This window comes from Coloeus monedula (assembly GCF_965178545.1).
Source record: "Coloeus monedula genome assembly, chromosome: 5".
NCBI classification, from domain to species: Eukaryota; Metazoa; Chordata; class Aves; order Passeriformes; family Corvidae; genus Coloeus; species Coloeus monedula.
Window position 1 is genome coordinate 63,311,406 of NC_138785.1, and position 12,184 is coordinate 63,323,589.

General features: G+C 38.5%; 1 protein-coding gene across 2 annotated transcripts in view; it reads right to left on the bottom strand.

Moving 5' to 3' along the window:
• Positions 1-12,184, bottom strand: part of PPP2R2C (protein phosphatase 2 regulatory subunit Bgamma) — a gene marked incomplete at its 5' end in the record, with an annotated part of 144,565 nt that overhangs the window by 36,828 nt on the left and 95,553 nt on the right. For both annotated transcript variants that reach the window (XM_082282446.1, XM_082282445.1), the window contains 2 exons: positions 9,677-9,854; positions 12,071-12,183. In XM_082282446.1, the coding sequence (XP_082138572.1) occupies positions 9,677-9,854; positions 12,071-12,183 (291 nt within the window). The remainder of the gene's footprint in view (positions 1-9,676; positions 9,855-12,070; position 12,184) is intronic.

A 12,184-nucleotide genomic window follows, 5' to 3' on the forward strand; every position in this document is an offset into this window, starting at 1 on the left:
TGTCTTTGTATGGAATACTCTTCAAGCTAAAGATTTTTTAGCTAATGAGCAAAGCAAGTTATATTTTCTTCTTTTTTATGTTAATACTCTGAGAAAGACTGTGCTTTGCAAGGTTAATTTCAAGTCCAAACTCGCATGGGAATTAGAATAATTAGACTCATTTAAGAGAATTCTCCCCTCTGGCAGAGCTGATTAAATTATTTATACATTATCTTTTCATATAATTGCACCTAGAACTGTGTAAATGGGGTTTTTTGTCTAACTTTCAATAAATTCATAATACACATTTTTCAAGTTGGATACACCGACTGCACCTGTGACAACAGAGAACGGCTCATTTTCAAAATGCTTCAATGAGAAATTAATCCGGAGGGAAACACAAGCATGCAATTTAAAATCTTCCACAATGACAACACTGATTAAAACTCATCAACTGAAGAAATAAAATTAGTAAGACAATAAATCTTGGACTGAATCCTGTTACCCATTTCCACAGGAATAACTTCATTGACTGCAGTCACATTACACTAAAATATGAATACTACTTAGATGAGGATCAGTTCCATGATGTGACCCTTTATCTGTAATTTAATATTCTTTGCCATAGTTCCGACGTCCCTCTCTGCTGAGGATCTCAGATTCTGGATAACACCTGAAAGCTCTAATGCAATAAACCACTAGGGTGAAAAAAGAAATCTGGGGGTTGATGCTAACATTCATTTCAGCTCTATTAAGTACACTTTCTCTCTACAATACCAAGAAACTTGAGAAAGATTGAGATAATATTTTAAAGGGGATTCCTGATACAAAATAGGAACTTGTTTGCTACAGTCCCTATTAAATTGGAAAGCAATTGGCTCTGTGGACAGCTGTGAAAAGACATCTTTGCACCTATTGCAAAATTTTAAGTAGCTCCTAAAGTTGCATTGACTAGATCACTCAACAAACACAGAAATTCAGTGAAATCCCAGTTGCGTTCTTTAATGCACTATAAAGGAATTCGGAAATGGTTTTTACAGGCTCAGTATTTCACACTGTTCTTTATCATTTTCTACAACTCCAGTCAATTTTCTTTTTCCTTTTTACAATTCACTATACATTTTTAAAAAGTAAGAGTATTCTAATGCCTCTGGCTATGTTTTTCCTTACCTCTGCAGAAATGAAATAATAGGTATGGGTCTCTATATGGGGACAGCTGCATTAGAGAAGACACAGGGCTAGATAAAGAAATCCATTAAAATAATAACATAATCACATACTTATTCATTCAAGTTGTGTATGGACAAGAGTGATAAGTAAGAAAATTATGTATTCTGATGAACAAATTAATATTTTTATTAAAGAATAGATCTGCAGTGCAGTAATTCTCCAAGGCTATAGCTATGCTCAAACCACCTTAAATTAACTTCTTTAAAAGCAACTGCAAAATAAGGAAGACACTGGTCATTGCCAAGAATGCAAAGGCCTCAGCTGTAATTAGGTTTTCACAGCCAGATTCAACACATCCAATTTATTTAATTTGGAGGATGGCTATATAGGGAATATTTCCGTAACTGTCCCATGCCCTGATGACACTGGTATCACACACTCCAGCCATACACTGTCTGCTTTTGCTGCAATACAGATTTCAGCTGTATGGCCAGGAGGATCTCATTCAGGGATTCAATACTAAGATACTGCTTAACTAGCTCTGATATTGCTCCTTTGGCTATCAGTCATGCTCTGTCATCCAATTCTCTCTGACTGGCTGACAGACAAATTCCTAAGATAGGAGTCAATTTAAGGTGATCAGAATAGTTAAAAGCAATTGTTTCTGACAGGGATCCTCTGGCAAGGTGTCCTCTGGCAAGAAGCAAAACCAAAAAAAGTATTGAAAGACCACTTCTGCAAATTTATTCACTGCTTTCAGAGCTCCCTAAATCTGAACTTATAGATGCTTAAGAGATCTCCTAAAAGATGCTAAAAAACTTCTCTGTATTTCTTGAAAACAAATGATCTGTAAGGTCTTTATAGTGCCCACTCACACAGCGTTACTGCTGTAATTACTATCTAGTATTTGAATTACACAGCTAGTTATAAAGACTGCAATTTGCACAACCTCACATATAAATGCACAACTGTTCTTACTCTGAAAACCCTAAAAGCTGTACTCAATTAAGATATTCTAAATAATGATGACAACATCATTAGAAATAATATTGTATCTGAACTGGATGTAGTTTTACCTCAACAGAAGCAGAAGAACCAATTCAGCACCTGTTTTAGAAGCTGTATCTATGCTAGTGCCTACAAGACAGTCATTTAAGTATTCCTAGAAATGCAGTTCTCTGTTGGCACTTTGCACTGGGGACAAACAGAATTTTTCTTACAAATTAGTCTATTGAGAGTTCATGAAAGGCTCTGTTTACTATCGAGATTCTATGCAGTTCAGAGCAGATGACAACTTACAGTTACACATACTTACCTATTTACTAATTTCATCCCTTGATTGACACTAAAAACATTTCTGGTGTGATTTTAATAAAAGAATCCCCACTGCATTTTCCCTAACAGGCAGCCAAAAACACACACCAAGGACTTGTCCAGAGGGACCTGCACAAGCTCAAGAAATGGGCCCAAGAGAATCTCACGAGGTTTAATAATACCAAGTACAAGGTGCTGCACCTGGGTCAGGGCAAACCCCAGTACCAACACAGGCTGGGGGATGAAAAGATTGAGAGCAGCCCTGCCCAGAAGGACTTCGGGGTGCTCGTGGATGAGAGGCTGGATGCACTCACAGCCCAGAAACCAACCATGTTCTTGACTGCATCCAAAGTAGTGTGGGCAGCAGGTCAAGGGAGGGGATTCTGCCCCCTCTACTTCACTCTGGTGAGACTCCACCTGGAGTGCTGTGTCCAGTTCGGGAGACAATATGAATTGCTTGTATTTTCTGCTTACTTAATTCAAACAATCTTGCAACAAGAGGCTATTTTTCACACAATCTTGCAACAAGAGGCTATTTTTCACAATTTCAATAACTCCCTTAAATAGCCTTAACACCATCCTATCTATACAGCACTTTGTTGTGGTCCCATGAGAAGCGCTTTGTGGAGCTTTACGTTGGAGTTTGTTCCTATCCTAAGCCTCAGTATATGACCTATGATCTGTTGCCACCCAGACATACCTTTCCTGACACAGAAATAATAAGCATTAGGAATAAAACCTGTAAAAGAACTACAGTACCTGCTGCTAATCTATTAAATACATTGTAGCAAAACTTATTACTGAACTACACCAGTGCAAATGACCCTCAAGTTACCAGGTGATCTGGTATCTGCAGTTTCATAGGCAATTTCAAAATAATTTCTTTTTAATGCACAGATACTCTAAGCTGAAAGATCTCAAACCCAAAAGTTAAAAGGCCAAGTCAATGGAACCTGTCATTTTGCAGACCTTTGAGAATCAGATCACTTTAAAACAACCTGAAATAGATCATGAATTGTTGCTAAATGAGTAACAATGAACTTCCCTCTACTATAGTCATTTTTCTCATGAAAAACTTTTCCATTGCTTCAGATAAGAGTAACATAATTGGAAAATTCTTGGGAAAGACAAGGGTCTAGAAGGCTTAGGGACTACAACTCTTTTCCTAAATTCATCATCAAATGGCTAAATGCTAACATTGGCAAGGTAAACATTCATCTCTGTGACATTGAAGTTTTTGCTTCTTATTGCCTTCTGCAAGGTCAGAATTGTCATGCATTTTTTAAGACACTAAATTATTTTTCAAGACACTAAATTATTTTTCTCTGTCCATTAAAGCAAGCAACCCCTAGGAACACTTCTGTTGGTACTCAGTGAAACTCCCTCTCACTGCATTCTGGCAGTTTAGAAATCTCTTAAGCAGGAGAAAAGATACACTGATTTCTATTTCTCCAAAACAAAATCATTTTCACAGCATTTCTACATTTCTGTTACCATTTTTACAAGACTCTCTCCTGAAAAGTCTTCCACTTCACCTAATACAGAATTAGAGTATGGATGGAAGTAATGGAAAGCAGGATGTCTCTGGGCAACATTCAGATTCTGAGTTGAAATTCCAGTACACCTATTTGGTTCTCACAGTCTTTGTTTAACTGAGTATAAAGTGATGCTAAGATTGACTAACCTCAATATTTTCTTACAATTATTTAAAAATACTCTTATCACAAAATATTTGTGTGAAGTATGCCAATTACTTCAATAATACAGAGGGATTCAGTTTACAGTGCAATGATCAGCAGATGAGAAATGGCAATGCAGCAAGGAATCTAACAGTTAAGTATTGATACTTGGTGTGAACTTCATATATTCACAAGTTTCATGCTATAAAATTTCTTCTTTTTTAGTTTTTATCCTATTTCCTCTACATACTGTTCTTCCCCATGACTTTGCAGGGCACTGGAGCCCTCAGTCAACATTTCCAGCAGTTTACCTCAGAGTACAATTCAACATTTTTCAAAATGCACAGAATACAGCTGATCGTACTCAGGTGTAAGTTAGATATGAAAATCTTTGGTTTTGCCATTGTCAACTCTTACTAGAAGACTCTTTTACTAGAGAGCCAGTATTCGCTTCTGAAAAAAGTGGAGTCTAGCGAGGGACTCACATCAAGCCAGAACCTAATCAGCCCACTGAAACAGCTTTTTTCCCCCCCAGCTGTTCACATAGTAGTGTTTTAATGAGAAAGGCAAAGCAACCATTTCTCAATACTTAGAATAAGAGTGCTCTCCAAACCATGGGATCAGTGTGCATGGCACCTCTGCAATCCTCTAACTTACAGACCTGATTTTAGCTTTGCAGACATCTTCATTCTCCTTTAATGGGAAGAGAGACAGACACAACGCATGTGGGAGAGGGAGAAACTAGGAAGTAAGGAACAAAAGAACACAAATTTAAGGAAAAGCTACTCAAACGTCGCTAGTACCAACTCAGCTGGAATATGACTCCATGGTATAACATTCACCTTTTAAATACCTCATGGAGATTGATACCTCTTCTTGACAGAACAGGAAGTGCTAACATGTATTACCCACAGCTCTCAAAAGAGAAAAAAGGTCTGCCAGCTCCCAAACAGAAGGTGTGTTCTGGAGGAAAACAGTGCTGTGCGTGGGGGTGGCAGCAGTTTCTCACACCATACAGACTTGCTTTTCAGAGCACAGAAAATGCATCCTTGTGCACACAGCTTGTGCATAGTCATCCTGGCTCAGGCATTTTTATAGAAACACCCTTATCTCACTCAAGGTATAAACTTGCTCAACAAATACCAAGAGAATACTGCAGATCTGCTTTCAGTTTGGCATTCACATAGTTAGCACTGAGGCAAGTACAGGGATTTTGTAAGGCTGGCTATCTTCCCCAGCCTAGGCTGCCCCCAGAGCTCTGTATATGCCCTATATACACACTACATTCAGATGTGCAGTGGGCTGCCACAAACTTGGTCTCCATCAATGCACCATGTTATTTTGAGTTCTTCTATTTTTTCCCTGTTGTTTACTTCTTAAGTAAATTCATTTTCCCAAGATATGGTGCCTAACAAACTGACTATCTATGATATGCCTCAAATACCAGAATACATTAGACTGTAAGAAGGCCCTATGGTGATTTGTTAATTAGCTTAACCCTTTTGGGACACAGAGAAGGCATTTTTTATTAAAACAGGATAACCCTGGACTATATTGATCTGACTGAGAAATGAGTATTTTAGTCAAGATGAGTCTCAAGATGAGCACATCCTGGAAACAGCAATGTTGTTTCCATAGCAATGCCATGACAGCCTCTAGAGTGAAATAGTGCGCTACCAGGAAATGAAGGGAGTTCAAGTGCTATGAGCTACATAGTTCTGTAAGCAATCCAAATACATTCTCATAAAGAATATTTAGTGCAGCTAGATAGTCCAAAGATTGCTGTTAATGGCAAGTAAGCCTTATCAGTATGCTCCTGGCAGTCCTTTTTTCTCATTCACTTCACCCAAGATGACTATCTAAAGGCTTAACCTATGTGCAACACTGCTAAACCATTTCAGACCAAACATTAACAAGTACAGCAACCCTTACCTTACTTCTTTTCCAGTGCAGAATATCATCCATAATTAAGGTCACTGACTCTCGCTCTCCATAACACAACCAAACACATCAAACCTTTTACTGAAGAAAATCCTAATATGTGCTATTATTTACCAGGCTAAACTTCCCCCTTCCTTTTCTCTCACCTCCTCCTCTCCCTTGCCTCCTCCTGCCCAAACAATACTGAGCAGATCTGCTTGCAAGTGGGAAGCAATGTACAGAAGTCTTGCATACTCCTCATTAAAATTTAGATAGGCATAGCATAAACTCACTTGACTGCTTTTCACCCCAGTTAGTGCTTACGCTAATACAAAAGCAAACCAGAAAAGCATTAGTTGTATTTTATCTAAGGCTTTACCTAAGAGAAATATTCTGGTCAAATTCTGCAGAACTGACTTAAAATATTTTCCAAAGATTAAAGAACTAATTTAAGATCTCCATCGCTCTGTATTTTCAAAGAAATGAAAAATTATCAGTGATTTGTAAAACTGCTAAAATGATGGTGATAAACAAACTGCTCTCAAATTAAATTCTACAAGGCAAAGAACTTTACTTGTAAAACACCTTAGCAGACTGCTGCTGATTCAGTCTTTCTCCAGCATTTCCCATGCAATTTGTGAAGATGTTCAGACATGAACTGAATGTCCAGAAACTCTACCACTGTATTTGTTGTTTGTGTCATTGTCACAACCAGCCTCTTGGGTAAACAGATTGTAGGTCATTATATGTAGCAGTGCTGCCTCTGAGGGAAAATAGAAAGACGAATACTCATTCCTGCCAGACCCCTTATTAACAAAAGCCACTTCAAACCAAAATGTTTTCTATTTATTGTTTAAAACATGCACTTCAAGGAATCAAGCCTTGAATGTAAAACAGCAAGATGCTTCATTTCCCTTTTGCATTCAGTAAAAAGATGTGAAACAAGCATTTTTAAAACAGCCTCAGCCTCCTCCTGCCTATCCCCCTAAATGCGTTACTGAAGGCACCAAGCCCAGCAACATTCATTTATAATTTAAACTGTTTGCTTGGCAGAATTTTTTCACCTTAATATGTCTAGTCTTAATTGCAACTGGCAAACCCAGTGATTTTACCAGAAAATCATCTGCTTCCAGGAGATTTGTAAGTTGGTCTTCTGAAGGACAGAAATGCAGTTTCAGGGACAGATGTTGTTGTTGTTTTCCAGGGAAAAACACGTCCCTGCAATTTTACAAGATGTACAGGGCTCTATATGGACAGAAAGATACCTCTTGGAAGACTGATGCAAGTTTAACTTACTCATCCCCTTCTTCCAGTTATCATGGCCTCCCAGTTAATTTCCCAATACGAGCAATATTCTGTAACTATCTCACCTTCTCTTGGAATGCCTATGTCAAAATTTTTGTTTAATCAAAGAATTAGGTAAAAGTAATATGCCTGCTGACCTGGTTTTGACAACTGAGTAGAGACAAGTACAGCTTATATTGTCTGAAACAGTAGTGGATACAGCCTCTAACTCAGCCTGCTCTCCTGAATACATACCGGCATCCAGCCACAAAAGCCAATGTGCTGCCACCATGGGCACCTTAGCAAGAACATTTTGCCCCTAGAACTGATTATCCTGTTACCTAGTGTTATCTTCTATCACTGCCTAAACTCTCTCATCACAGTCCTCACAGATTTTCATTCAAGTGTAAAAGAAGCAGCAGTATCTTTATCCCAATCCAAGACAGAAATCCAAGTATTCCAAAGCCACTGTTTCAGTTACAGGAAAAGTTTCCTATCCTAAACTCAGAAACACTCTTCATTTCTCTCTCCTCATCATTCTTAGAACATACTTAGAAAATGAGTGTGTCATTATAAATTTTATCATATTTTAAGAGTTAAATCAATGAATCAATCAGAAGTTTTAAAGCATATTTTATCAGCAAATACTCAATAACAGGAATGTGCTAATGCTTGAAACAGAGTCCACACAGCTATTCATTTATGGTGATATTTCTGTCAGTAAGCTCTTAGTGTGGCAAATGACACTAAATCTCATGCTGTCCTCATGAAATATAATAACTATTTACTTGGTTTTTGAAACTTTTCAGGAACATTTGTCTTGGCAATCCATAGTTTATAAAATAGCTTTTAATAAGACAAAAGGAATTGCCAAAGGCAACGCCTTATCTTGCATAAGCATTCTGGAATGTGATCTGTGATCATACACAGGCGCACAGAGATTGCTGTGCTTGGTCTGACCCACTGCTCTGCCTTAGAAGAAAGATGAGGACACAAAATAGAGGAGAACACACAGCAGAGTCACATGTAAATGTTTTCAGGACAGAGAGAAGTCTGAAGGGTGAAGCTGCTGTGAGGAGGACACTGTCAGTCACACTGCTACTCCAAATAGGTGTGCTGGCAAATAATTTTCATCTGTCTTACTAAGGAATGAAGTACAGTTGCTTGGATATCAAGGCAGACATATCTGGACTTTGAAGTCCCACATATAAATTGTTCCTAAATAAACAGTCATATTAAAGAGGGCACCTATTTAGCTTGTTTAATCTACACAGGTGAAAGACAGAAGAACAATGTGAGTTTAGAAACAAATTGAAAAGATGTTCACTACAAACCCCAGCGTAAGGGCACCTGTCACTTGATCCTGCAAAGGTAATTTTTTAAGGACATTAAGAGTTGTTTGATTTAAAGACCATGTTTCCTGTGACATTAGCAAAGTATGGGTTAAGTTTCCAAGATGAAACCTGGCCCACAAAGGAAGAAATACAATCACCAGAGTCAGAGAGAACACCCCATCACATCGGTGCCTTCTCTTAGGAAATCTGCCTCAACAGGACAACTTCACTTTGACATCTAATAGTCCCTCATGTAAACCCACAGAGACATATTCTTCTAACTCTTTTTGATACACTCAAAAAGAAATCGGCAAAGGAATACAACATTCTGACCTGGCCCCATAACCTATTTCTCTTACCAGTCTATTTATGTTCTGCAAAACAACAGAGAATCACTTTTCTTGGCTACAGTCTCTTTTGCTCCCCCTCCAAGACACCCTGTTGTAGTGCAAGGGGCAGCCTCACAGATGGCTGGAATGATTCCACAATGGAGCTTTCAGGAAAACGCCAGCACTTGAAACAGCAATGCCTTCACTAATCACAGGCACAACTCACACAAAGCAGCTGAACCTCACCCCCAAACTGTGCACATCTCAGGCATTAGGGTTCTGGGAAGCAGGATGATGGAGAATGGGAGGCAAGATCAGGGAAAGGACTGACCCTGCAGCAAAACAAGGTGCAGTAGCTCAGCATGAAATGTCTTCAGGAAATAACAGTACAGAGTATTTTAGTCAGGTGGATAGCTACCATGCAGCTGGCATCTGCTTCCTATTTAAATGTCTTTCACCAACACCATCATTTTTCATTAAAAATTCCCTGATTTTTGCAATCTCTTAGCTGTCTCTTACAATATCTGAGCATTTTCTGTTACAATTACTGCAGAGATTCTGGTAAGTAAAGGTATATTTTAAAACCTGCAGAAAAATATTTTAAAATAGCTGTCTTAAGCCCTATTAATAACATGAACACTGAGCAAGGAATCACAATAAAGGATACTGAAACTCCTATCTGTGATAGCTAAATGCCAGAGGTTAATCCTGAGATCATCAGCTGACATGTATGTCTCACAGTCACTGTTGACGGATATTGAGTTGACATGATAGGTGTGACCATTAGCAAAGATTCTCCGGGGAGTGACTTCTACCATCAAATCCATGGGTTTCAATACAGGCACCTGCCAAAAAAAATACCAAAACACAAACCAAAAAGGGAGTAAGACAAAAATACTCTTTACTAGGATGACGAGAATTCCAATAGAGAGAAAGCATTTAGAAGACTGCGATACTATAAAACTTTTTGACAGTGTACATAAGCTGAATTTCCCCATGAATTAGTTGCTGGACAAGGCCTTCCTTGCCAAGGAGGAAGGGAAAGACAAGAGAGCCAGGCAGAGCGATGGAAAGCCTGGACTGTGGGAAGGGAGAGACTGGCAGCTGCCACAGGACAGGTCAGTCCCACTGCAGGAGCTACTGTCTCACACACACAGGAGGCTCCGGCAAGCAGTGAAGCACTAGTATTTTGCTTTTGCTAAAGGGTTTGCCATTAGCTGTAGATCATTTAACTGTATTTGTTTTGCTACTTGATATCTCTCTTTGAAAAAACTCAAGTGGTGAAAAGGCTATAATCTCAGCAAAACATAATAAACAGTCTTGCAAAACAAAGCCAACATGACACACTGTACATACACATGTACCCCTGAAAAGCCAGTATCACAGATTATCACTTGTCAGTGTGCCCTCGTTATTTCCCTGTGTCATTTGAAAGTCATGCTTCAATAAGTAGACACTCAATTTATTCACTATCAATAAAGCATTAAACACTATAAGCTGTGGTCCATGACTGGGACTATTTGATGTTGTTGAACATGCATCAGAAATATCATACATCAATCCACAAGGTAGTTTAAAGAGGAATACAGAGTAGTTAAAGATCTGAGTTTCACTTTCTACTAAACGAACAAAACAAAATTCAACCTTGAATTACAGAATATCTCAAGTTGGAAGGGACCCACAAGGATCATGGAGTTCAACTCCCACCCTAAACAGCACCGTCCCCAAGAATCACACCTCGTGCCTGAGAGCATTGTCCAAACGCTTCTTGAACTCTGTCAGGCTTGATGCTGTGGCCACTCCCCTGAGGAGCCTGTTCCAGTGCCCAAACACCCTGTGGGTGAAGAACCTTTTTCCAATATCCAACCTAAACCTCCCCTGACACAACTTCAGGCCATTCCCTTGGGTCCTGGCCCTGTCACCCCAGAGAAGAGATCAGTGCTCGCCCCTCCTCTTCTCCTCAAGAGGATGCTGAATTCTCAGACTATAAGAAATCTGGAATAATTTTGTTTGCCTAATCATACAGAATAGATAAATATTCCATTAATGTAGTCATCTTTACACTTTGGAAGCTTTTTTTCCCAATAGACAATATTGGCTTGTTTTAGAGATGGAGGTTATTTGTTTATTTTCAATAATAAAGACATTCTAGTGTTTATACAACATAGCCTTCCAGTTCTAACCTTTAGCCACTTCCTTTGCCACAACATCTGGAGTGAATTCAGCCAAAAAAGTCTGAGAGCAAAAATTTACATTACTGTGTAGATGATGGATCTCTTCTCCCAAGAAACAAGTGACAGGAGAAAAGAAAATGGCTTCAAGTGGCACTGGGAAGGTTTATATAGGATATTAGGAAAGATTTGTTCACCAAAATTTTTGTCAAGCACTGTAAGGGGCTTCCCCAGGAAGTGGTTGAGTCACTATACCAGGAGGTATTTAAAAGATGTCTAGAAGCAGCACCTGGGGACACGGTTTATTGAATATGGTAGTAGTGGGCTAATGGTGGGACTTGATAATCTTAAAGGTCTTTTCCAAACTAAACAGTTCTATGATCACACATGCTTATATGAGTTCCATGACTGCATCTTTTCAGCAATGCAGAATCTCAGGTTCACCAGAGCACAGATTACTGCAAATCCCATTCTTAAAATAATTTTTTATAAAACTGAAAAAGAGATGAAACTGAAATTTGGTGTACTGTCTTTAACTCAGTTGCTCTGAATGTGGCAAGAACCCTATTCAAAATTAATTACAAGTAAAATGCCTCCAGCAAACCAGGTTAAAAAACCTTTTATGAAAGCACATTAAATCACACTAAGAGAATTTTATCAGGAACAATAAAACCAACAGGAACTCTCAAAAATATTTGGTCAGTATATCATACAGCATTTGTGACCTGAAAATATACGGCAGATTCAACAGAGTTATCAGTCAGCTAAAGCTTCAGTAAGAATAACCACACAAATGACTAGCATTAGGTACATATTTAAATCCTTTAGTGAGTTAGCACTACCTTTTTCATACAGAAACAACTAAATTTTGGATGTGGACAGAAGCTTACCTGCAGTGATGTTACTGTAGAAAGATCTTTAAGCTTTCCTTCTTCATCTTTTAAGTTGTACCCCTCTGGTCTCTTATCTCTTTCAGTAATTTTCCACAATTTGATTGTTTTATC